The 24,766-nt window shown below is 64.7% G+C and overlaps 2 protein-coding genes across 2 annotated transcripts; both read right to left on the bottom strand.

Annotated features, from left to right (window-relative positions):
• Window positions 1–2,293: 2,293 nt before the first annotated feature.
• Window positions 2,294–9,467, bottom strand: RBM38 (RNA binding motif protein 38). Its single transcript, XM_055139761.1, has 4 exons — window positions 9,147–9,467; window positions 8,903–9,026; window positions 8,735–8,789; window positions 2,294–3,157 (listed from the first exon to the last, which is right to left on the bottom strand). Exons 1-4 carry the CDS (start codon window positions 9,336–9,338, stop codon window positions 2,866–2,868), a joined length of 663 nt encoding a protein of 220 aa, XP_054995736.1. The 5' UTR covers window positions 9,339–9,467; the 3' UTR covers window positions 2,294–2,865.
• Window positions 9,468–13,578: 4,111 nt separating this feature from the next.
• Window positions 13,579–24,104, bottom strand: RAE1 (ribonucleic acid export 1). The gene is made up of 12 exons (XM_055140390.1): window positions 23,950–24,104; window positions 21,506–21,599; window positions 21,111–21,215; window positions 20,875–20,967; window positions 18,419–18,505; window positions 17,613–17,699; window positions 17,462–17,533; window positions 16,393–16,500; window positions 15,869–15,975; window positions 15,721–15,796; window positions 15,428–15,622; window positions 13,579–14,327 (listed from the first exon to the last, which is right to left on the bottom strand). Exons 2-12 carry the CDS (start codon window positions 21,590–21,592, stop codon window positions 14,241–14,243), a joined length of 1,104 nt encoding a protein of 367 aa, XP_054996365.1. The 5' UTR covers window positions 21,593–21,599; window positions 23,950–24,104; the 3' UTR covers window positions 13,579–14,240.
• Window positions 24,105–24,766: the final 662 nt, after the last annotated feature.

The following is a 24,766-nucleotide window of genomic DNA, read 5'->3' as shown; positions in this document are numbered from 1 at the left end:
CCCCTGTGTGTGGGGGCGGGCCTGGCTCTCTGGGCCCGGCCCCTCGCCATGCTCCCTCCAGTGAGCTGTGCCGCACCCACCTGGGCGCTGCCTCTGGCCCCGGCCTTGCCTGCCCGCCGCCCTGCCCCTGCGGCTTCCTCGCCCTCATTCATGGCGACTCGCCGTGCAGCCCCGGGAGTCCACTGCGCTCTGCTGGCTGCTCCGTCCTCCGGGTCACCTGGCCAAAGCGAGCGAGTGCCCGGGCTGCCTGCAGGTCCCGCACTTCCGCCGCCGCCTACGACACCCAGGGCCCCCCCGGCCCCCAGCTCGCCGAGAAGGCCACAGCGGGGCGGCCTCTGGGCCCCTGTGGTGCTCCCGGAGCACAGAGCGCCATCTCCCACGCCCGGGGGCCGGGCCGGGCAGATGCAGTTTCCTTTGTCCTGGGGACCCACTGCTGAGCTGACGGGCCCCCAGCTCCCCCGTCCCACACGGTCCCTCTGCTCGCTCCCACCTGGGGTCGGGGCCCGCCCCCTGCCTTGGGCTCAGGGCTGCTCTGGGGGCGAGTCTTCTGCTCGGGAGGCCAGAGCCGCCCCCTGACCCCCGGCCAACTGGCCCAGCAACTCAGCATGAGCCCAGTCTGGGTGCTGCTCGGGCCCTGCGGGGCTGGGACCCCCGGCCCCCACCCACCATCCATCCACCCCCCACCCCGTCCACCCCCCACCCTTCCAATTCACCTTCACCCATTCACCTATGAGCCAGCCCCTCACCCACCCACCCCTACCCCCATCCTTCTTCCTTCTGCTTTGCAGGAAAACACCTTTATCCGCCCCCTGTCTCTGACAGGTCCCAGAAGAGCCCCCTCAGGAGGCAGCCCAGGACGGGCGGCAGCCGGCTGGGCCGTGGGGGGTGGGGTTCACCCCATCCTTGATCCCAGGCTGCAGAGCACCCCGAGGTACAGGGCAGACTGGGGCTGCGGCTGATAAGCCGAGCTGGGCACTTATCAGCCCCCACAGGAGGCCCTGGAGGCGTGGGGGTGCGGGCACGGGGCTCGGGGCACCGCAGCTGCCCGTCCGGGCCACGGGTCCAGCCCACGTGCCGTGTTTACAGCTGCAAACGTGACTCAGCACTGGGCAGGTGGGGCCGCCCGGCCGCCAGGGGCATGTGGACTCGGGGCTCCTGGCCTTGGGCGCCCCCCCGAAACCGGAACACCCAAACCAGGGGGTGTTAGCCGTCGGGGCTCAGGAGCCTGGGGTGGGTGGGCGGGTCTGGGGGCCTGTGGGGTGGGGGAGCAGCCGTGGGGCTCAGGGGCCGGGGAAGGTGAGAGCCGGGTGAGACCCCGAGTGGGAGCACTGGCCCGGGGGCTCTCCCTGGGGCAGGAAGCAAGAAGCTCGGGCTGCGGCTCTGTCAGTCCAGTTGGCCCCAGGCAGGCCTCCCTGATTGCAGGGACAGACAGAACAAATCTAAGGGAAAGGAGATTTGCTAGTTCCCACGACAGAAGATTCTAGGGCCGGCTTCAGGCATGGCTGGACCAAGGCGCCCCTGGAGCCTCTGTCACTCGCGGGTCCCCGTGCGCTGGGCTGTGGGTCCGTCCCCGTGTGTGTTTGGGGCCGCTGGCTGCCCGGCCCGGCCCTCCCGGGAGGTGACGGCAGAGGTTCTCTGAGCTGCTGTGAGCCCAGAGGCCGCAGCGGGAGCCGAGGCTGTGAGGGCCTGTCCCGCGGCTGTGCCCCGGCCGATAGGGCCAGGAAGCAGGCGGGCCCTCGCGATAGCCCCGGCCCGGCCCCCAGGCCCTTATCAGCTGCGGCCACGGTCTCTGCTGGAGCCCGCTGACCTCCAGGCCATCTGCAAACAAGGCCCAGAAGCGAGGGGCGGGATCACAGAGGTGGCCGAGAGGACCGTAGTGCCCTGAAGGATGCGGGCGAGGGGGCCACCGGCCTCTCACAGCGCCAGGGGCAGGCGGGCAGCCGCGGGGTCTCCTGGCAGATGCATCACCGAGGCCTCGCCACAGCCGCTTCTCAGAGCAGGGTCAGCGGGCCCGTCCCCAGGAGGGTCAGCGGGCCCGTCCCCAGGAGGGTCAGGGCCCATCCCCCGCAGGGTCAGCGGGCCCGTCCCCAGCAGGGTCAGTGGCCCATCCCCCGCAGGGTCAGGGCCCCGTCCCCCAGCCCCGGCGTGTCCCCCTGCAGGGTGGCAGGATGGTGGCAGGTGGCCCGAGCATCTCCTCCCTGGGGGTCTGTCCCCAGCACGGAGCCGGGCCGGGGCCGCCGCAGCGACCTGCCTCCACCCCCGGCAGTGAAACTCACAGGGCAACTGTTTAAAGAAAACAGGTTTATTCTTATCGGAACAATCTAATAAAATATAATAATAATAATAACATTAGCTACCTTTACTTCCGGGCCGTGGCCGGGCTGGCTGCACCCTGGTGCCGCCTGCAGGCCCGCGGCCCCGGAATCTTCCACTTCCCTGAGGTAGGTCCAAAGGAAGAGCCCCCGCCCCCTCCCAGGGAGCTCGGGCCCCACAGTCTTCACTGGCCCAGACGGGGGCGGTGGCCAGCGGTGGAGGGCACAGAGGGGGCGCGGGCGAGCTGGCCTCTGCACCCCTCGCGGGGTCTGGCCGGCCCTGAGCCCCCCGCGGAGCCCCCCGAGCTCAAAGCCGGCTGACTCTCGGCGGCAGGAGCCTCCGTGAAAAAATAGAAATTCTGAACCTCTTAGTAGCAAAGACAAACGGTAGGAAAGAACTCAAACCCTCAGCAGAGGGGCCGGGGGCTGCACGGGTGGCTGTGCCACGGGCCGCCCCGTCGCCCTCCCGGGACCCCGAGTAAGTAAGGCACCTGGGGATGGGCCCGGGGGGCCGCGTGTGCAGGGGGCCCCTGGCCCCGGTCCCCCACGGGCGTCACTGCATCCTGTCGGGCAGAGGCGGTGGCGGCTGGTACTGCAGGAAGGCTGGGCCGGGGGGCGCCGTGGACATGGCGGGGGGCAGCGTGGCCGCGTAGCTGTAGCCCACGAAGCCGTAGGGGCCCTGCTCGTAGGCCGCGGGGTACTGCGCGAAGGCTGGACTGGCGGGCGGGAACTCCACGTAGGGCGAGGTCAGCGAGGTCAGCGACGTCAGCGAGGGCACGGGCGCGGCCGGGACCACCACGCTGGGCTGTACGAGGGCCGGGGGGTACACGTAGCTGGGCGCCAGCCTGCAGGGGAGCAGCGGGGGTCAGCCCGGGGCGGGTCCCGCACCCCCGACCATGCGGGAGAGGGTTGGTGCGGAGCTGGGTGTCACCCCAAAACCCCGCGGCCCTGCCCGAGGGGACATGCCCAGGGCACGGGGACTCCTCCTGTCCCCCCCGTCCCCGCTCACTGCACCCCTCAGTGAGCCCAGAGGCCCCTTCCTCCCTCCCACCTTCCCCCAGGAAGAGGGAGGAGGAGGGGAGAGGGAGGAGGGGAGAGGGAGGAGGGAAGGGAGGACTCGGATGGGCTCTGGCGCCTGCTCTGGGGGCAGGGGAGCCCCTTGGCCCTGAGCCGAGCCATCCCGGACAGCGGGTGCCGAGGGCCAGCTGAGGGCTGCTCCCGTGTCCGGGGGGGCCGGACTCTCGCCTGCTGTCCCCAGCGCCCAGCAGGATGAGACGCCCAGGGAAGGGGGGACGGGCTGGCACCTCCCTGCAGAGCACAGCAGCTGCAGCCCGGGAGGAGCCCATTGCGGGGAGGGCACTGGCCTTGCCCTTCGCGCCCTGGTGTCCACGCATCGCACACACACACACACACACACACACGTGGCCAACACGGGTTCGATCCCTGACACCCCATACAGTCCCGAGAACCCAGAGCACAGAGCCAGGAGTCCGCCCTGAGGACCGTTGGGTGTGGTCCAAAGACATAAACAAACAACAAAAACAGGAACCCGGGGCCTGCTCGCCGGCAGGGCCAGGTGGCAGCAGCCCTAGGGCAGGGGCCAAGGACACCGGGCGGGCGCCCTGCCCCCTCCCCGCCGGCCCGCACACAGCACAGGCACCTGTCGGGGTCAGATGTGGGGCGTCAGCACCCAGGCTGAGGGCAGGGGTGCAGTGACCCCGACAGAGCGTGGGACACCCCCAGAGAGAGGAGCCGGTCCACACGGGGGGAGCCAGGACCCTTCCGTGACTGCCAGAGAGGGCACACATGTGTGCAAACACAACCACATGCAGTCACATGCACACACACACACACACACACACGGCCACAGGCATGCAGATACGCGGCCACAGGTGCACAGACACAGGTTCACGCACACACATGCACACATTTGGTCATGTGCTCACGATCGCGTCATAAGCACAAGCACGTGCACGCACATGTGTCCATACATGGATACCGTGCACACATGCGGTCAAACACATACACAGCACACTCACATGCACATATACGGTACACTCACAGTGACACAGTGCACACAAGGCCTCACTCACGTATACACATGTCACAAGTGCACACGTGGCCCTGCACACATGTTGCCACAAGCCCCCGGGCCTGGCCCCCGCCCATCCCGCTGCACCCAGGCCCGGCCTCAGACCCATGCGGGGCTGGACCGTCCCTGTGCCCCATCAGGCCCGCAGCGGGGAGGCCCTGAAGTCCCCCCAACCTGCTCCCTGGACACTCCGTGCTCCCCCCCCACCTGGAGCCCCAGTGCCCCCAACAAAACCTGACCAGGCCCTCAGGGACAAGCCCCCTCCCACACCCTTGCCACGGCCCCTCCACCAGGGCCTGCGCCCCAGTAGGCTCCAGCTGCACCCCCGGCCCCCAAATACTCTCTCCGGGCTCTCCTCCACACACCAGCAGCTCCGCCTACCTCAGGGCCTTTGCACACACAGGCCCCCCTACACCCCGGCCAGACCAGCTGGCCCCCAGCTCCTGCCCAGGACCTTCCCTGCAGTAGCAGCCAGGCACTTGGCACAGGGGTGGGGGCGCTGCCGCACCCCCACAGCCCTGACCGCAGGGGTGCAGCTGGGGACCCTGGTGGCCTGGTCAGGACGGACAGAGCCCGGCTCCCAGGCCAGGGCCCAGTCGGGGCATCCTGGCACCGCCGAGCCCATTTCCGCCCGTGGTCAGGAGCACTGTCCCGGACCCCCGCCTGCTGCAGGGCCCCATGTCCCCCGAGACTCCTGCGTCCACCTGCTTCTGGGGGAAGCCTGGCCACTGGCACGGGGAAGTCCCCAACCTGCTCCCGGACACTCCATGCTGCCCCCACAGGCAGCAGCACAGACGGACAGACGGCGGGCATGGCTGCTGGCACAGGCCGACGCGACGCCTTCACCCCCCTCGCCAGCACGGGGCCGGGCCCAAGGCAGGGCGTGCGGGTGCCCAGGAGACCCCGGGGCCCCACGGGAGGGGGTTGGCCGGGAGCCAAGCCAGAAAGGCGGCTCGCCCAGAGGCCCAGACCCTCTGTCCCACACCAACTCCGCGCCCCCAGGAAACTGCGCTCTTCTCCAGGGTTCTGGAACCTTCCGACTGTTCTCCGCCCACCCTCCTCCGCTCCCTGTCCCGGCGGCAGCTCTGCCATGGGGTGCTCGGGGCTGACACAGGGACTCTGCCGGCCCAGGGCAGCTTCCTCAGCCATGCTGGGGCGACGGGGTGGGGGAGGTGCCCAGGTCAGGCAGGGAAACTGAGGCTCACAGGGGCAGAGTGGGGGGGGGGCTGCTGGGAACCCAGGCGGGCGGGACAAACAACAGGTGCAGGGCCCCGCGGCCCACGTCCTGCTCCAGCGAGCTGCCAAACAGGAAGCGACACCCTGAAAGTAAAAACAAGTCACATGGGGTCCCACCACAGGGACGGCGCCGGCTCCCCGCCCCCGCCCTTGGCTCTGACCTCACTTCCTGTCGCGCCCCCCACTTTCACTGTCTGGTGACGCTGAGGGGTCCCAGGAAGCAGAGCCCGCCCCCCCCTGCCCGTGGGGGCTCTCCCAGGGAAGGGGCCAGCCCTGGGCACCCCTTCGGGGGCCAGGGAACCTGACGCGTGCAGACCCCCCTGCCGAGGCCTCAGCACTGCCGTGACGAGCTTGGACCCATCCCCCGGCGCGGGCAGGGCACGGGTGGTGCCAGGACCGGGTCTGGCGGAGAAACGCTGCTGGCAGCGGGCGCCCCGCCCCCGCCCGCTGGGACTCCGTCTCGCTCGAGACTTGGGGAGCAACGGGACAATCGGGGAGGGGGCCTGGCTCGAGGCTGCGGTGGGGTGTCCCCGACACTGTCTTCTCCACAGGTGTCTGCGCCAACCCCGGCCCCCGACACACGTGTCCCTGGCATGCCTGAGCTTCCGGCCCCCGAAGGCTCTGCAGACAGGCTGTGGAGACCCCAGAGGGGCCAGCAAGACCCTAGGTACCCCACAGTTCTCCAGGAGGGCTGGAGAGCCCCCACCCCGGAGGCCCTGGGACCGGGCTGCCCTCTGGCCCCCGCGCACTCCCCTGGACAGAGGGTGGACAGGAACTGGGCTGTCCAGAACCCCCGTGGGGGCTGGGGCCCACTGGGCAGGCGTGCCAGCCCCGGTGCCGCTGCAGGCCGGGCCCCCGGGGACGCTCGGCTGGGGGCTCTGGCTGCCCCTGCCAGCCGGCAGCTGCCACCCGCCAAGTGGGCTTCTCCCGGCCTGGCCTCGGCCCATATATAGTTACGGGGCAGGAACCCACAGAGGCGGCACCAGCGCCCGAACGCTCCCATCCAACTCGGCCAAACAAACAGGCTGCGTGGCAGCGGGGAGACCGTGCCTGCCCGTGGCCTGCGCCCCGGGCAGGGCCGGAGTCAGGGGAGCTGCCCGGGGGCTCAGCTCCGCAGGACGGGGTTCACGGCTGGACCAGGCCCAGCCCCACGCGGACAAAACTGACCGCTGAGTCAGGCCCCAGCGCGTTCCGGGCGACCGTTCGCCGAGACAAAAGGGCCGCTGACAGCTCCAGGCCGGGCGCCAGGAGGGGCCGCTGACCGGGCAGCCTGCCTGCAGGGCCCCGGGAACAGCCCGGCCCGTGGGGGGCACAGCCGGGGGGACCCCAGGCGGCCGCGCTGCCAAGAGAGGACACGAAAGACCCGGCTGCCCCAGACCCTGTCCCTGGTGTCCCGCCCTTGGCAGACTAGCTCGACAGGGAGTGTGAGGTCAGCCGGGACCGGCCACCCCGGGCACCCGCGGGGCTTGGGCGGGCGGCAGCGGGCACACAGGGCCAGGCCGTCCACCCCGAGCAATACACAGGACCAGCCCTGTCCACCTCGAGGTTACCAGCAGGTCTGACCCACCCAGGAAGCAAGGGTGAGTTCGGGGGTCCCTCAGAGGCCAGACCAGGCGCCTGGAGGGCCGTGAGGGTCGGGCAGAAGAGGAGAGGCCGGACGGTGGACAGGAGCCCAGAGCAGTGGCTGAGCAGAGCGGGGACACGGCTGTAGGCAACGAGGCGCGGCCTCCCTGAGGGAGGCTCGACAGGGTGAGGGGGCAGGACAGGGGACAGGGCCCGGGGCCTCGCCCAGGTCTCGTGCCTGTGGGCCAAGACACGGCTGCACCCAGGGCGCAGACACGCACACACCTACAAACACACACTCACACATACATGAGCACACACATGCACACATGTGCAATGCTGTACACGTGCCTACATATATGCCTGTGCTTACAAATGTACACATGATCACAGGCACACACATACGTGCCCCCACACATACACATACACACCCACACATGCATGTAAACACATGGTCACACACAGGTCAGACTCACACATGGACACACGTACACAGATCTACACACAGGCATGTGCCCCACATGCATGTGTACACACACTCACATAGACCCATGCCCTGTGTTCACATGCATATGTGTATATACACTCATACACAGACCCATGCTCACATGCACACATATACACACACAGGCCTATGCTCATATGCACATGTGTACACAACTCACAGACCCATGCCCCGTGCTCACACACACATGTACATGCACTGACATGCACACACACAGGACCATGCTCACATGCACACGTATACACATCCAAACAGAGGCACATGCTCACACATGTGTACATGGACCCACACACACATGCTCATGTACAGACCCACACAGGCATAGGCTCCCACACCTCCCACATGGACACACTCAGGCCGTGCTCATACACGCAGACATGCACACGTCTGCACACAAACTGCCCGAAGCCTGTGACCTGGTGTCACGGGCTCTGGGTGCAGATAAAACGCTAATTCCTGAAAGGAGGGGCCTGGCCTGCACCCCCCCACACACACACACAGCCCCCGCAGGCATCAATCACGCGCGGGAGCCGGAGCACATGGCAGGGCCCTTTGTGCCCCCGAAGTGCGTGTCCTGCCCCAAACAGCTGCCAGGCCTTCTAGACTAGCCGGCGAAGGGAACACACAAGGCGGGGGGGCGGGGGTGTTTGGGGGAGCAGGAGGGCGGGACAAAAGCTCGTGCCCTCAAGCTGGACATCTGGAGCCTGCATACCCCACCCCAATCTGTCCAGCACTGAAGCTGGGGGGCTCCTGGAACGCCCCGTCCTAGCCCAGCAGCCCAGCCACCCAGCCTGACCCTGACCCTGAGCAGCCATATCCCCCTCCCAGGGAGCCGGGGGTTGGCGCCTCTGCTCTCTGCCGGGGCTGCAGAAAGCAGGTGCCCCCGCCCTGCACCCCAGGTGAGGCTCCGGAGAAAGGGCCCTTCTCAAGGGAACAGGAGCGCGCGCCGCGCCCCCGGGAAAGCCCCGGCCGCTCCTCCGGCCGCTCCTGCGGCCCTGCCCAGACCCGCGGGCCGGGCCCACTCACCCGTACGTCCTCTGGATCAGCGTGGGGGGCAGCTGCTGCAGGCCGACGGCGAACCCTGAAAGCGGACGGAAGGCTCAGGCGCGGGGGAGTGGACGTGCCCCGCCCGGCCCCAGCCCGCTCCCAGGGGCTGGTGCCCCCTCCCGGACTCGGGGCCCGCGGCGCGCGTACCGGGGTGCAGGCTGCGCGGCTTGGCGCCCAGGTACGCCAGGTTGACGTTGGCCTTGCGGCCGTCGATGTTCGGGTTAGGGTCCTTGCACGCCCTCTCGGCGGCCGCGCGGTCGGCCATGGTCACCTGGAGGCGAGCGGAGGGTCAGTCCGGGGCCGCCCCGACGGCGGGGGCCGGTCCCGGGCGCGCCGCGCGGGGCGGGCGGGCGGGCGGGAGGCGCGGCAGGTGCCCGGCGCGGCCACTTACGAAGCCGTAGCCGCGGGACTTGCCCGTCTGCCGGTCGGTGATGACCACGGCCTCGTCGATGTCCCCGAAGCCCTCGAAGTACTTCCTGAGCGAGGCGTCGGTGGTGTGGTAGGGCAGGCCGCCCACGAAGATCTTGGTGAACGTGGTGTCCCGGGGCGCGCCGGGGGCGCAGGGCGCGGGCTGCAGCAGCATGGGGGCGGCGCGGGGCCGCGCGCATGGGCGCCGGCCCGAACGGGCGCCGGGCACGCCGACCGGACGGACGCGGCTGGACAGTCGCGCGTCGCCGCCGCCTAGCGAGCTGCGCTGCGCTGCGGCCGCTCCAGCCGGCGCCGCGGGGACTCTGAGCCCCGGCGCCCGCCCCCGGGCTTTGTAGCCGGCCCCGCCCCCGCCCGCCGGCCCGCCCCGCCCACCTCAGGCCCCGCCCCATCCGCCGGTCCCGCCCACATCAGGCCCCGCCCATCCCTTCCCCCCGCCGGGCCCGCCCCATCCCGGCCCCGCCCCGCCCCGCCCCGCCAGGCGCGCTGGGGCTGTCGGGAAGTGTAGTCCGAGCCACACGCGGCGCCGCGGGGCCGAGCTTTCTCTCCTGAACACCTACTACGTGCCGGACTGTTTCGTGGGCTCGTTGTGAACGGTCATCAGATAATGTTTATTGGTTCTGCCGTTATCCCGCGGCTTTAGGGTACAGTCCCCAAACTTGTTGCAAAGATTTACTTAAAATTCATGCGGGGGGCGGGGAGAGGAGGAAGGGAGGGGGCTGGAGCGATAGCACAGCGGGTAGGGCATCTGCCTTGCACGCGGCCTACCCGGGTTCGATTTTCAGCATCACATATGGTTCCCTGAGCACCGCCAGAAGTAATTCCCGAGTGCAAAGCCAGGAGTAACCTCTGAGCACTGCCGGACATAAAAATAAATAAATTAAGTAAATAAATAAATAAATAAAAATTCATGCGGCGGGGAGGGGCCTGGGGGCCGCAGGGATGCCCCAGCCCTCCCTGTCCACGGAGCGCCGCGAGTGTTTCTGTAATCGGGGAGCAGACGGGCACCGCTTGGGAGGTGCCTGCGTAGGGACAAGGTCTGGCCTCGTCCACAACCCGCTTCTGGCCAGAGGGGTCAGCAGGGCTAAGGGCTGGGCCAGGAGGCCGGTGCACGGGAACGAGCTTTGGCCCGGGGTACGGGAAGTCGGATCGCGACCTACAAGTCCCAGCGCTGCCCGGGCTGCCCGCCCGGCCCCGACCCGCGCGCCGGCCACGCCCCGGCCTGAACAGGCCCCGCCCCGGAGCCGCAGACTCGCCCGGGCCCTGGGACCACGCCCCCTGAGGCCGCCGGCACGCCCCTGTCCTGGGACCACCCCTGTCCTGGGACCACGCCCCTGGCTGCGCTGGCCACGCCCCGTCCTGGGAGCACGCCCCGCACGGGGGTCGGCGGGGAGGCGGGCTTTGCGGGAGCACGTGCAGACGCCGGGCGGGAGGAAGCGAACCCCGCGGCGGAGCTGCTGGCCGGTGGGGTTGGCTAAAGGGGAAGCAAGGGCTGAGCCCCCTGCGTTCCTGCACAGCCCCCAGCGGTGAGGGCGGCTCCGGTTACCTGGGGAAGGTTCATGCGTGCTTTCCCGGCCCCGCAGGCATCCGCCTTCCGGGCCCGTATCTCCACGTGCCGCGAATTCTGCCCGAGTGTCCAGCAGCTGCCTGCAGGCTGTGCACGGGTGCCTGGGGCGCGGCACGCACAGGGACAGCGTGCACGATGCGTGAAGGAATGAACGCATGGCTTTAGGAGCGTGTGTGTGTGTGTGTGTGTGTGTGTGACAATGCACCTTTGCATAGGACAGCGTGGCTTTAGGAGCGTGTGTGTGTGTGTGTGTGTGTGTGTGTGTGTGAGACAATGCACCTTTGCATAGGACGGCGTGCCCGGACGTATGACAGTGCATGGTAGTGTGCCTCAACAAGACAGCAAGCGCAGGGAAGAACTCCCATTGCACGCGTGATGGCAGTCCCAACCGTGAGTGAAGAGTCCGGCCACTGCAGGGCTGACCTCTGCATTCCCAAAATGGCTTGAGGCTGTTTGGGGGCGCCCCAAAGCTTGCTTCAACAGGTTCAAGTCAAGCAACCCCTTTCCACCTGGAGGACAGGCTGTAGGCGGGCGCTGTGGTCACCTGCACCCGTGTCCACCCTACAGCAGCACTTATCCCAGTGAGGGGGGTTCCTTGCCGACGGCCCTCTCTGGGCATGGCCACTTGAGGGCACTTTCACCCTTGGAAACTCAGGCTCTCGATTTGTTTGGGGACCGAACCAGCCCTTGGAGCATATCCCCCAGCTCCTTCATGACGTTCCATGTCCTGTTTACAGCCGGTGGCTCCTAGTTGGAACCGCCGCCTCCTCCAGGAATCGAATGGGCTGGTAGTCTGTCCCCTTAACTGCGATTAGGGGCTGTTTCAGATTTAGGTCACACTCAATTACAATGCACCCACACACACACAAACATGCACACACACAGAGTCATACACTCTAGGGAGCAAGTAAGGGGACCATTATGTATAGGACTCATGAACTGGACCTCAAGACGCATCCTACAGGAGAGGTGACAGGGACAGGACAGGCCCTGACTGGGAGGTGACGGGGATGCCCCGTGTCCGTCCACCCACAAAGGCTGCACCTTTCTATATCCACCCCCACCCCCAAAGCCTTCTCTTGCTCCCACGGCTTGAGCTAGTGCCGGAACATTCCCATAAACTTCTGTGGCCCCATTAACAAAGTAAAAAATTCAAAGCCCTAATGGAGACAACTGTGGCCGTTCCACACCTCGCCATGGGTCCGTGGGAAGCGCTGGCTGCCGGCCGTACCCAGGGCCGCACGCCAGGGGCATCGCATCACAGCTGCTCCTGGAGACTCACATTTTGGGTGAACAAGTATTATTTCCCACTTCACCCTAAAATGGTGGGCAGCTTCAGCCCACTGGGTAGAAGGCTAAGAAGGAAGCCGCCTTACTAGAACTTTCCAGCCAGGCGTGGGCCAAGTTCCCGTCTCACTTCACCTGTGACCTGCTGCTGACTTCTCCTGCTTGCTTTCGGCTTGGGGCAAAAGCTCTGGGCTCTCCCTTGTTTTCGGTGTCCTTTCCCTCTAAACCAGCTGCTAGCAGTTGGTTTGGGGGCCACACCTGGTGGTGCTCAGGGATCACATCTGGCAGTACTCAGTGACCGCTCCTGGTGGTGCTCAGGGAATCACACCTGGCGGGGCTGAGGGGCCCTGGTTGTGGGCACAGCACCTTCCCCGCTGTAGTCTGTCCAGGCCAAGGCCTGGATATGAAACAGCTCAGTGTCATCAAGCTCCGCCGGCCACCCTGTCCACGCCCACAGAGGGGACGGGCTTGCTGAGAAAGCAGGGCTTCCCGAGGACAGCCAGGTAGTAGCAGAAAGCCAGGTGGACTCAGGTCACTGCCACACATGTGCAGGTTGTAACTGACCTCGGCGCTGAACTGGCTGCTCGGTCAAGGGGAGAGGCGGTGCCAAGCGTGGCTTGGAAAGTCGAGACAATAGCATCAAGGTCAGATCCAGCGTCTGAAACAGCCACACCAAGTGCTGACTCTGGGGACATGCTCTCCACGGGGGCCCCTTGGAACAGAACATTCCATCCCAGTCCCTGGGGCACAGCTACAGGCCGCTGAGCCCAGGGCCTCTGAGGACCCCAGACCCACACCTCCAGGAGATGGATCTCTCGGTCTGATTCCCAGACAGGCATTTGCAAAGGCACTGCCAACTCGCAAGATACAGTTCTGCACAGGTGGGCTGCAGGCCGTGGCCCCTCCTGCTGGGCCCAAAGGGGTTCCCTTCCTTGGGGTCTCCTGCAGCCCAGCTCCACCTCGTCAGGAGCATCCGCCAGCCTTGGAAGCACGGTGAAGCCGAGTCTGGAAACTGCATCCGCGCGAGCTGACCCACGACTCCTTGTTCTGTACTCACCCCCTCCACCCCCCAGCCAGTGATGACAAAGGGGCACTCTCTCCCCACAGCAGGACCCAACAGCCAGGCTAGGAAGGCTACCAAGTTACCTGATAAATCAGGGCTGGGGCCAGAAACAGCTGGTGGAAAAGGCCCGGCCAGAGGCGGCCCTGGCCGCATCCCTGTGCTGAGCCCCGCAGGAGCCCCTGGCACTGCTGTGTGCCCCGAACAACAAAAGTTTCCTTCTGGGCTGGGGTGGTTAATCTGCAGCAGTCTTGGAGCCGGCTGCGCGGCCTGGATGTCAAGTTCTCAAGTACACCCGTACTTTCCCTCCGAACCATCCCACCTGCGTCTCTGGGCCGCGGACAGACACAGCCCTGCGGAGCACCACGGCCACGGGGCCGCCCCTGTCCGCCCGGCCACGGCAGCAGAGCACAGGCAGCGTGGAGAGCTGAGCTCCGGCACCGGCACCAGGAGGGCAAAGGCGCAGACCACGCGACGGCAGAGTCTTAGAAGGAAACTTTATTTCGCTTTGGGAGGAGGCAAATACATTATATATCACAGGGTCGAGCCCAGATCGCCCCCTCCGCACTGGTGGACACGCCAGCCGCCAGCACAGCAGCAGCAGGGGGCTCCGGGCTGGACGGACGTAGGAGCCCCCGCTGCGCTGTCACGACCATACTTACCGGTCAAGAGAGCTCAAAGATGGGAAAGGAAAAGGCCCCCAAACTACGAGTGGGGCCCGGGCTGGGGAGTGTTCCCGTGCAGGGGCTGCTTGCCTGTCCCCCCCGTCAGGACGATGGCTGACCAGCAGGGCCGAGGACGGCAGTGGACAAAACAGTTCATGGCAGTGTGCCCAGCCGAGGCGCCCTCTCCGGACGGACGGTGCCTCCCTCAGGGCCTCTAGCGTCCAAGGCCAGGGCAGAGACGGACGGAGCCTTGGGCAGTCTCGCACAGGTTTTATTACAAAATACAGTTCGAGGTGCTGGGGTGGGGCCCAGGGCGCTCCCGTGTGGGCACCACTGGCTGAGGGTGGGCAGGGCTGGACACCAGCCGGCCCAGGGCCACATCCAGGGCTCACACCCCATGGAAGCTGGGCCCCGAGTCGTGCGAAGATGTGGCCAAACAGAGCGAAGACAAGACGCCTCCGAGGCCCAAGTCTCCGGCCACTACTTCTTGTTCCTGGGCTTTAGCTCCTCGGCAGCATTCCGCAGGAAGATGTAGTTTTTCTTCTGTGGGTTATAAAACTCATGTCCCTACGGCAAAGAAACCAGCACCTCAGCAACACTGATATTGCGGAGAGGGGGCCTCAGTGCTGCCCGGGGACCCCATGGACCAGACACAAGGCGGGACTGAGCAAGCTCGTGAGGGGGGGGGGGGGCAGGGAGCTAACCGGCGCCTGAGGCCTCCGCTGCTGGCACACAGCTGCAGAGGCAGCCGGGGGAGGCCAAGGCCAGGTCTCACGGGCCTGTCTGCTCACAACAGGGGACAAGTTTACCAGAGGTGACACGAGGCCACCCTCCCACATGGATGTCCTGAGCTCCTGGCACTGGTCCACGCCCAGTGACCCCACGCAGACCTGTGTCCCACCATAGGCCAGGAATCCAGAGCAAGTTACTGTGACTTCAAAAGGCCCCACCATCCGCCCCAAGGGTAGGGAGACGCTCACGAGCCGTGTGGGGGTGCCGGGCTAAGGACAGAGCACACGGCCAGCCTCGGAAGGGCCAGACAGCCAGCCGAGCACGCGCCATGCACGCAGAGCACGAGGAGCCGGGAGGGCTGAGTGCAGGAAGCGGGTGGGGTTACCTGACCTGCTGATGGCCTCGAGTGCCCCATGGGAGGGTAGCGGGGAAGGGGCTACAAAACAGGCAGATGTACGGCGCCCAGCAGGCCACTCCTACGGGCTAGTGTGGGCAGAGGCAGGCTGGAAGGAGGGGCAGGAGGGGCCAGAGCCAGCACAGAACATGAGGGAGGTGCCAAGGCAGGGGCGGGATGCAGGGGCCTAGAGGAGGGAAGCAGGGGGCAGGAGGGCGCAGGGCCAGGAGGAGCCAGGGGTTGAAGTCAGGGCTCGGCACGTGCAGGCCAAGTGCTCTGGTGCATGAGACACACCCAGACAGGGCCACCAGCTGCTTCTCTCCTGGATCCAGGTAGGGACAGCACAGAGAGGGAACCACCAGGGAAATAGCCGGGTCAGCATCCAGGGCTTAAAGAGAGCCAACAGGAGCGGACAGAGCAGGGCCGCAGACGCCAGCAGCCAGGCAGAGCAGCCAGCAGCACGAGTCTGCCTCTCCCAGGGGCCAACAAGGAAGCGCCCAGGCCCAGTGTCCACACAGGAAAGGCCATGAGGGATGCCCACCTTGGACCAGTCGTAGCTGGAGGCGTAGGTGAAGATGTTCCCGTTGTGGTTGAAGCAGCAGGCCGCGATGGGCTGGTCCAGCTGCTCAGATGTCTTCAGCTTGGTCCTGGCGTCCTTGTCCCAGAAGCTGAAGCGGCCATCGGAGCCCACGGTGGCCAGGGTGCCATGGACGGGGTGGAAGGCGATGCCGTTGACCTAGCAGGAAGGAGATGCGGTGAGAGCTGGACGCAGAGGGGGTCCATGGCGGCTCTCCCGGGACCCCCGCTCATCGTGGCCCACCCCAGCCAACGTACCGCATAGATGTCCTGGGGTGCCGACGTGTTGGTGCCGTTGGAGCGGTGGCACTTGAAGGTGAAGTTGTCCTTGGCACTGGAAGACAAGGACCCTCTCAGTCCCTCACAGAGCACCTCAGAGGAGTGCCCAAGCGTGGGGCCCACTTACGGGTTTGGGGGGTTGATGTAATGAATGGCGACTCTCCCCTCGATGCTCCCCAGGGCGAAGCCAGTGGGCTTGTTCTGCTTGTCTTTAAAAATAGCCACACACCGATGCTGCATTTGGAAGAGGAAAAGTGTCAGCACGAGGCAGAGCTCAGGGGGCCCCGAACCCCCAGAGCCGCAGGCCCGTCTCACAAATATGAGGACGAGGCCCGTGGCCCGTTCTCAGCCCCGAGACTTGAGCCCACAGCCGCCCAGGGTCTCAACACCCTAGGGTTGGGCTGGGAGCCCCCACGGCCCCCCTTTGGCCTGCAGTCCCCTACTGAGCACACGTGCCTCCTCCAGCAGTTACCAGCGTCTCAGCCCGCCTGACCCTCCTAGGGGTCCCAAGCGAGTCCTCGCCAGCCCCTGTGTGCTGGGCAGGTCTGAGTGGCAGGAGCGACTCTAGCTTCCGTGACCCCTGTGGGGCTGCCCTCCAAACGGCAAGTTCACGGCTTTCTGCACTCTGCGGCCCCCCCACCCCCACCCCACCTGGTGCTTCAGGGGCGACTCGATCCGCCGGAACTCGGAAGGCTGGTTCTCCAGCTGGTAGACGATCAGGCCCCGCTCTGCCGTGGCTACCACGGCCATAGGGTAGGTCTAGGGGAGAAGAGGCAACACCCACATCACACCAGTGGCTGGGGATCGAACCCGGGGCCTCACACGTGCCAGTGCTGGGCCCACGGGCCACATTGCTCAGCCAAAGTGTACTGGTTTTGATCCCCAAAGTCACAGAAATAAGTCTGATGTTTTTCTCCCCTAGTTTTAAAATCCAACTAACCCAGGCCCCAACGCTGTCCTGTGGTACCCGCCGCTCTGCGTGCCTGGCCCCTCGGTTGGCTACCTGCACCCAAGAGCCCAAAGTGGCACACAGAAGCCCAAGAAGCCATGGACAAAAGCTGACTGTGCCGCCCTCCAGCCCTGCTCAGGGCTGGGCAGCCGACCCCAGTGCCGGAGTGCCTGCTCTGAGCCACTGTTCAGGGCACAGCCAGAGGCCAGGTCCTCCCCAATACTCCTTTCAGATGGGCATCCAGAGAACAGACCAAGACCCAGAAAGACCACAGTTACCCACTTCCCAAGTGACAGCGTATGTGCTGACTCCCCGCGTTTCCACACACACCATGCCAACCCGGCCCACGTTTCCCAGGACTCAGCAGTCAGTAGTGCTCTAAGCCCGGGCTCCTCTGTCCCTGCCCACCAGGACCCCTCAAGACAGAATCCCCTTTGCCCCATGGTGTTCTGATGACAGATTCCTAAAAGTGAAATCACCGCGCAGGTGGCACAGGACCAGAGATCAGGAGGGAGGGCACCAGGTTCTCTCCACCCTCACCCACAGACCCCCGTCATGCCCAGTTAGTGCCAAGAAACGTCCTCAGTGCTGGCACCAGCCGCACGTGTCCTCGGACTAGACACGCAGGACTCCAGTGTCTAGTGGAAGGGAAGACTCCGGACCGCAACTCAGGCCCGGGGGGCTGCCAGTTAAGCCCTAGGGGTTTCCAATGGTCCCTGAATTGCAAAGCAGCAGAGCAGCTTTTAGAAACAGAGCGGTGAGCGTGCTTACCACATCGGCACAGTAACACCTTTCGGGGAGCTGCAGGACCATCATGGGGTTTGATGACCGCGTGTCCCAGAACTAGAGAAAGACAAAGCCGCAGGTGAGGGGGGCGGGGTGCCAGGGCAGCCCAGCCCCCCGAGGATGCGGGTGCACGCACCTTCAGAGTCTTGTCCCAGCTCCCGGTCATCACGCAGCTGTAGTTGGGGGCTTTGATCCAGTGGACAGTCTTCACAGGGGCGTCGTGCTGCCGGCAAGGAAACCAGGGGCCGTCACGGGGCTGTCACACGCGCAAAACTCTCGCCTAGACACTCCAAGCAGGAGCAACTTTCTTTTTTCTAATCACAGCACCGTGTCTTACAAAGTTACTCAGAATTTTCAGTCATGCAGTGTGAAGGAACAGCGTTAAAGCCTAAGGTCGGAGGACGCCAAGACCATAATACTCACTGGACACAAACACCTTGTCATGTCCACCCCGACCCCACCCAACTCTGCAGTGAGCTAATGGGGGTGGGTGGGGGGATGTCACCGCCTCACTGATGACTGAGACCTCCAGAAGTCGGCAGTTCTAGGACCTCTGAAAAGTTCCTGGGGCCCAGATGCTGGTTCAAGGCCCGCCCCCCCACGTCAACCCTCAGCCTTCACACAAGACCTGGTTATACGGTAGCCCCTTCCACTCGGGGTCAGTTACGCGGCAGAGCCTGGCAGAGCTCAGTGCCCCGACCACGCGGGCAGACCCTGCCAGAGGCACTGTGGGCACTGGAGCCCGGGTCCAGGCACACTCCTCTCTCCCAGACTTCACTGTCACTGTGCCCCAAAGCACCCTACCTTACGCACACAGGTAAGCCCGGCACAACACAAGAGGGAGGTTCCAGAATGGGGGCGAGCTTCAGTGGTGCCCACAAACTACTTCCTTGGCTGCCAAGCCTCCTTCCCAAAGCACCCGTTCTTGAGAGGCTCCATTACCTGTGCGATCTGAATCGCCTGGTTACTATTGAGGTCCCACATTTTGGCAGTTTTATCACACGATGCTGTAAATACTTTGCTCCCATCCTAAGAGTAAGAGGAGAAAAATTGGCATTCCAAGAAAAATGAAATCTCCATCAATGGATTCACTACAATTTGGTCGGACATGCTGAAAAGGCTCCGGGCAGGTCAGAGCGTTCCTTACAATGTTCTAGCTTCACTGCAGATTTTTCTAAGCCGTCTTGTGCAAACAGGACCCAGAGTCAAACGGCACCCAAGTTCTTGAGGAAGAACAGAGCCCCGCTGCCCAGCTCTCCCCAGACAGGCTCACACCACAGACTTGCGCCCAGCACCTGGGGCCACTTTAACTGACTTTACTCTGGCTGATTTTCAAAGAGTCCCAAAAATTATGAGTAAGATGATGAGAAAAGGGCAGCATTAACCGCCTCCCCACAGCGGCAGACCCTGAGCCCCATTTGCTCCCTGAAGACACAGATGCTCCCACTGGCGCCGCATCTAAGAATCTCCCGGAGTGTATGCAACAGACCCCCTGATGCCAGACAATCACTGGCCCAAAGTCGACCAGAAGCTGGGGACGAGAATTAGCAGTCGTGACTTAAAATACACTCGCACACAGAACTCCGAGTGTTGGTTGGTGAATTACGAAGAGGAACAAGACAATTTACAAAGGAAGCGCTGTCCCGGGCCAGGGAGATGGTGCACTTGCTCTGCATGCAGCAAGGCCAGGTTCGAGGCCCAGCACCAGACTACTTCAGAAAGTCAGCCGAGGTTTCCTGAAGGGGCCTGAGGTTTCTGGGCTGGCCGCAACCCGGTGCCTTCGCAGTGGCCCCCCACCATACCACATAAACAAGTGTGGGCATGTGCCAGTAAGATTCTGTTTGCATAACTGGACAAATGGTTCAGGTGTCGGCCACCAGCGGCCAGTCTGCTGAGCCCCACGGAGACTATTGTACTTCTGATTCCACAACTCAAACATTTATCACCACCAGCAGAGGAAAGAGATGAAAAATGCCTGGTCTAAAAAACTAGCAAGGGACTGGAGCAATAGCACAGCTGGTTGGGTGTTTGCCTTGTACGTGCTGACCAGGATTCAACTCACAGCATCCCATATGGTCCCTGAGCACTGCCAGGAGTAATTCCTGTGCAGAGCCAGGAGTAACCCCTGTGCATTGCTGGGTGTGACCCAAAAAGAAAAAAAAAAAAGCAAGGGGGCCCATAGGTGGGCAGCACAAGTTTGCTGGCACCCTACATAGTCCATGAGTCACCAGAAGTGACCCCCGAGTGCAGAGGCAGGAGGAAATATTGCTGGGTGTGGCCCTGAAACAAAAACAACCCCCCCCCACTCCAGCCAAGTACAGGGCTGAGAAAGGGGATGGGAAGAGGGCTCCTGTGAGGCAGATTCCACACAGACCCCGGTTCCATCTTGCTGCGCCATCACACGGGCCATCACACGGGCCCCAGCCTCCTCCAGTATTGACAAATGAAAACAAAGAACTGGCAGAATCGGGCTCCACCAAGACACCCCTCCCCTCTTCCTTGGATGCACCCTTCAAGTGCTCTCGGTCGAACGCCATCAGAGCAGGGCTGGCAGCACTGTAATGGAGTATCATCCCTGGTATTCAACAAAGAGGATACTCTTTCAGTGCACACCAAGGGGGAGAAATTAAGTGCCTCAGTGTTCACCAGAAGGAATCAATGCACTGCACAAGAGCAGAAAATGGCCCCCCTCAGGCACAGACACAAGGGCACGGGGTTCTGGGAGCTGCTTCCTCAGCACCCACAATAGTCACTACCCCTGCCCTCGGCCCAGCCACCACACGGAGAGAGCGTCGTGGAGCTGTCCTCTGCTGGCCCCTGTCCCCAGAGGCCCCCGCACCAGCAGCATCGCCCCTGGGGTTCGCCACAAGCCCTTCCACAGTGCAAACAGCTTCTCCTCAAAAACTCTCTTATTCCTTAGTGCACAACGATCAGAGTTAAAGAAATCCCAACACGTTTGCTCATAATGCCTCAGAGGTTCAGAACCGGGGACTTTAAAAAACGTGCTTCCAGTGTACAACAGAAATACTTTTTAAAAACAAATTTTGACTTTTTTGTTTTTTTTTTTAGGGGGGGGTCACACCTGGCGATGCTCAGGGGTTCCTCCTGGCTCTGCATTCAGGAATTACTCCTGGCGGTGCTCAGGGGACCCTATGGGATGCTGGGAATTGAACCCGGGTTGCTGTGTGCAAGGCAAACACTCTCCCCGCTGTGCTATCGCTCCAGCCCCAACGTTTGACTTTTAAAACAACAAAAGCTCCTCGAGGCCTATTTAGGCAGAAGAGAATTCAAGCAATGATCTAATCCCAGAACACTGTCAGTAACATTCCACTCAGAGACCATCCAACGGACCCTAAGCTGTACCCCACTGAGGAAGACCCCCCGCCCCGGGCACTCACGTCGCTCCAGCAGACATCGAGCACGGGCCCCGTGTGCATCTGCTGGGCCTTGGGAATCGTCTGCCCGCTGTCCTGAACTTCCCAGCAGCGGACCTGCGAGGCAAGGGGAAGCAGATCAAGGGACCACCCCCCGGTATGCAATCCCGGACATCGCCACGACAGCAGGGGCAGGGAAGCTCAGAGAAGCTTCATGGCGTTTCCTGTGCACGGGGCCCTCGCGACTGGGGCACACTTACATCGTTGGCCCAGGATCCGGCAACGAGGAAGTTGCCGGGCAGAGTTGGGGGGCTGAAGGCCAGGCAGCCAATGCTGTCATCCGGAGAGGATGTCACTTCAATGTCCTGGAGGAGGGAGAGGGGCAGTGTGAGTCACACCTGAGCGCTTTCCCCGGCGACTTTCCCAGTGTCTGACCACAATATTGGTGCCAGCACCCCCCACCCCCTCCCTGGGGCCCCTACAGCGATTCGGACTCAGCAGACGGGACCTGCCCGTGAGAACCCGGGGGACACAGGCGTCCAGGGGAGCGGTGCCTGAGCCCATGGACAGTTTCTGAGTGTCCACCCAAAGGAGGCCCCAAGTTGACAGGTTTGTCCTGCTGTCCCTGGCGAGGAGTGGCCTGGCCAGCTGTCACCTTCATTGGGTTGTGGTTGTCCGTGGTCGGGCTGCCAAACATGGTCCCGCCAGTTCCAAACCCCGAGGTTGTTCCGAACAGACTCATTTTGGCCCTGGAAGAGACAGAAACACTAGGGCCAGGCCTTTGCGAAGCCAGAGAGGGGGAGACAGGTGAGGGGACTGTTTCTCCCAAGGAAGACAGATCTTTCTGGACTTTCTACTGCTTCTGAGGTCCAGGACATTCCCATAGACAGCCGGTGTATTCACACATGCAGTGAATCACGAATGAATCACTGCTGAAACACTGCAGCATCGGGGGCGCGAGGTCAATCACCACAAATAAATACAAATGCATGTCGGGAGACCAGTGCCCACCTGGGACTCGGGCTGGGGGGAGTCCTCAGGAAGCCCCCGAGGAGCAAGCAGCGCTGGCACCTGGTACCAATAGGCTGCGAAGCACGAGTTCATCTCCTCTGTCTGCCTGAAAAGCCGAGGCCAGCCCTCGTGTCTGGGTCACTGACCAACAGTTCAGCCCAGGGGGCTCGGGAGGGCCGAGGCCTGGGCCTCACCTGACCTCATCCTGTCCACTCTGCAACTCACAGACACGGAGCCTGTCACCCCTCGGTGGTAAGGCTCCCGACAGTGAGTCAGCTTGTTTGCAGAGAGGGGCACCATGGTACGTGGTGGTCGTATTTCAACAGGCTCCCACCTGTGTCACCAGCCAACATGGCTTCATACCCAGAGGTCACCTTTCCCAGCGTGCTCCAGAAGCACTGACAAGGCAGGCAGCACCCCCAGGCGCTGACCCCAGGGCGCCCGAGCCCATAGAGCATTGGGGACGAGCATTGGGGACTATCCCAAGCACCACGCCACTGTTAGCAAGTGCAAACTCACAAGAGGCCGGGCAATGCTGAGGGACGCCTCGGACACCTCCTGTCCAGGCGCACGTGCTACCCGGTTCCCGGCAAAGGCGTGACCAGGCTTCTGCCAGCAGAGCCCGGTGTGGTGAGGGGTGAACTCTGCGGACTTGAAGGGGGCTTAGACGCACCAAGGACGAACTCCGGCCTCAGAGAGAACCAGGTGCAACTCCAGGGGGTTCCCTTCTGTGCTGGCCTCGCCCAGGGGTGCTCAGGGCTCACTCCCAGAGGGGCTGAGGGGGTGCTAGGGAGCCCACCCAGGTGGCTTCCTGCACGTGCTGGGTCCCTGCGGCCCCCGAAACACAGGCTGCTGAAGGCCGAGCCACAGAGCAGCAGGCAAGGCGCCCACCCAGGTTCAGTCCCCAGCACCGGCCTCCCACCCGCGTGTCTCCCTCCGGGCTAGGGCTGGAGTGAGCCCAGCAGCGCTGGGTGTGGTTGGGTCCGAATGGAAAAAGGCTCCTTTGCTTCCTCTTCCTCCTCGACCACCTGCCCCCAGAGGCGGACTTGGAAAGGTCCTCGAACCCACAGGCTGCCTGGGTCCCAGGACCCCGGAGTCCAGAGGCCCGAACCTCTGCATCCTCCCCAGCCCCGGCCTTTTCCCCGCCCCTGGAGCCATCGCCGGGGTCGCCGGCTCGGCGCCCCCTCTCCTCGGACCCCCCCCCTCCGCAAAGGCTGCTCCCAACCCTGCGGGGCGCGGGTCTACAGGAGGGGCTCATCCTGCAGGGAAGGGTGGGAGGGCCCAACCCAAGGCCCCTCCCCCAGTCCCTCCCTTAACCCTCCCGCAGCCTCCTCCCCACAACCCCTCCTGCAGCCCCCTCCCCGCAGCCCCTCCCCAGTCTCAGCCCCCTCCCCACAGTCCACGGCCCCTCCCCCACAGTCCCCTCCCTCAACCCTCCCCACAGCCCCTCCCTCAGCCGTCCCACAGCCCCTTCCCCAGTCCTCAGCCCCCTCTCCACAGCCCCTCCCTCAACCCTCCCCACAGACCTCCCCACAGCCCCTCCCTCAGCCGTCCCGCAGCCCCCTCCCCACAGTCCCTCCCTCAACCCTCCCCACAGACCTCCCCACAGCCCCTCCCTCAGCCGTCCCGCAGCCCCCTCCCCACAGTCCCTCCCTCAGCCGTCCCGCGGGCCCCTCCCCACAGTCCTCAGCTCCCTCCCCACAGTCCCTCCCTCAGCCGTCCCGCGGGCCCCTCCCCACAGTCCGTAGCCCTCTCGCGGCCCCTCTCCACAGCCCCTCCCCAGCCCTCCCGCCGCCCCCTCCCCACAGTCCACAGCCCCCTCCCCACGGCCCCTCCCTCAACCCTCCCCACAGTCCCTCCCTCAGCCGTCCCGCGGCCCCCTCCCCACAGTCCGCAGCCCTCCCGCGGCCCCTCTCCACAGTCCCTCCCCGCGGGCGGCCGCACCTGGAGCGCGGGAGCGCGGAGGACACGGGCGCCGCCATCGTCCCTGCGGCCCGGCGGAGCCCGTGGACGCGCAGCCCGAGGGAGCGGCCCCGTCCCGCGCCCGCCCCGGCCAACAGTCGGGCTCGAGCCCCGGCCCGCGCGTACCTGGCGAGCGGCGGCGCGCGGCGGGGTGGACTCGCGGGCCGGACTCCCGCTCGGCCGCCGCTGACGAGGCCCACGGGCGCCGAGCTGCCGCGCGGGGGGCCGCGGAGGCAGTGCGCATGCGCCGCCGCGCCGCTTCCGGGGCCGCCCGGAAGGCCGGAAGGGAGGGAACGGGCTCCGCGGCCGGCGCGGCGCTCGCACATGCGCACGGGCGCCAGCCGGGTCTGGCCGGAAGCTGGCGGCCGCGGCCCGTTGCCTGGCGACGGCGGCGGGTCCCGCTTGTGCGTCAACAGCGGCGCGTGTCTCTGCGCGCCGGGCTCCGTCAGAGGCCGAGCACCGGCCCGAGCCGCCCTCCCCGCTGCCTGCCCGGGCCGCCGCCGGACGGGCGTTAAGGAGCCCCGACCCCCAGGCCCGGCGGTTTCAGTGTCTCCGGCCTGGTCGGCGTGGCCTGGAAGCCGGGAGGAGACCCGTAGCTTAGAAACCGGCCGGCCCCCGGGTGGCCCACGATGCGGCCGGACGAGTCCCCGGCAGTGGAGAACGCCCGCTTCACGCCTCCTGCTTTCCCAAACGGATCGTCTCTTCATTTCCTTTTACTCGGTTTTTAGTTTTGAAATTTACTTTTATTAAAATGCCGAGATGGACCAAGTCTTTCCTAGTACAGCCGTCCTGCCAGCAGCGTGCCGTGTCCTCCCGTGCCCTCCCTCCCTGCAGCCTGCCCTCGGCAGGAACATAAACAGAACTGATGGAATGGCAAATGCAATTAGCAGAAGATAAATCAATAAAAGTCAGTTTCTGGCCGGTTGCTTTATGATTTTAATCT

The sequence above is a fragment of the Sorex araneus genome, chromosome 5, assembly GCF_027595985.1.
Source record: "Sorex araneus isolate mSorAra2 chromosome 5, mSorAra2.pri, whole genome shotgun sequence".
Taxonomy (NCBI): Eukaryota; Metazoa; Chordata; class Mammalia; order Eulipotyphla; family Soricidae; genus Sorex; species Sorex araneus.
The sequence above is the reverse complement of the archived record's forward strand: the minus strand, read 5'-3'. Positions and strand labels throughout refer to the sequence as shown.

Bases quoted from the DNA above. Each gene is read 5' to 3' on its own strand.
- RBM38 (XM_055139761.1), bottom strand. From the start codon at position 9,338: ATGCTGCTGCAGCCCGCGCCCTGCGCCCCCGGCGCGCCCCGGGACACC. The intron at 8,790-8,902 runs GTACGCGCGCCG...GTCCGCTTTCAG, and splicing joins GCCGCGCAGCCTGCACCCCG to GGTTCGCCGTCGGCCTGCAG. The intron at 3,158-8,734 runs GTGAGTGGGCCC...GCTCCCCTGCAG, and splicing joins CTGATCCAGAGGACGTACGG to GCTGGCGCCCAGCTACGTGT.
- RAE1 (XM_055140390.1), bottom strand. From the start codon at position 21,592: ATGAGTCTGTTCGGAACAACCTCGGGGTTTGGAACTGGCGGGACCATG. The intron at 21,216-21,505 runs GTGACAGCTGGC...TCCCTCCTCCAG, and splicing joins ACAACCACAACCCAATGAAG to GACATTGAAGTGACATCCTC. The intron at 17,700-18,418 runs GTAATGGAGCCT...CCTTGCCGGCAG, and splicing joins AGGCGATTCAGATCGCACAG to CACGACGCCCCTGTGAAGAC.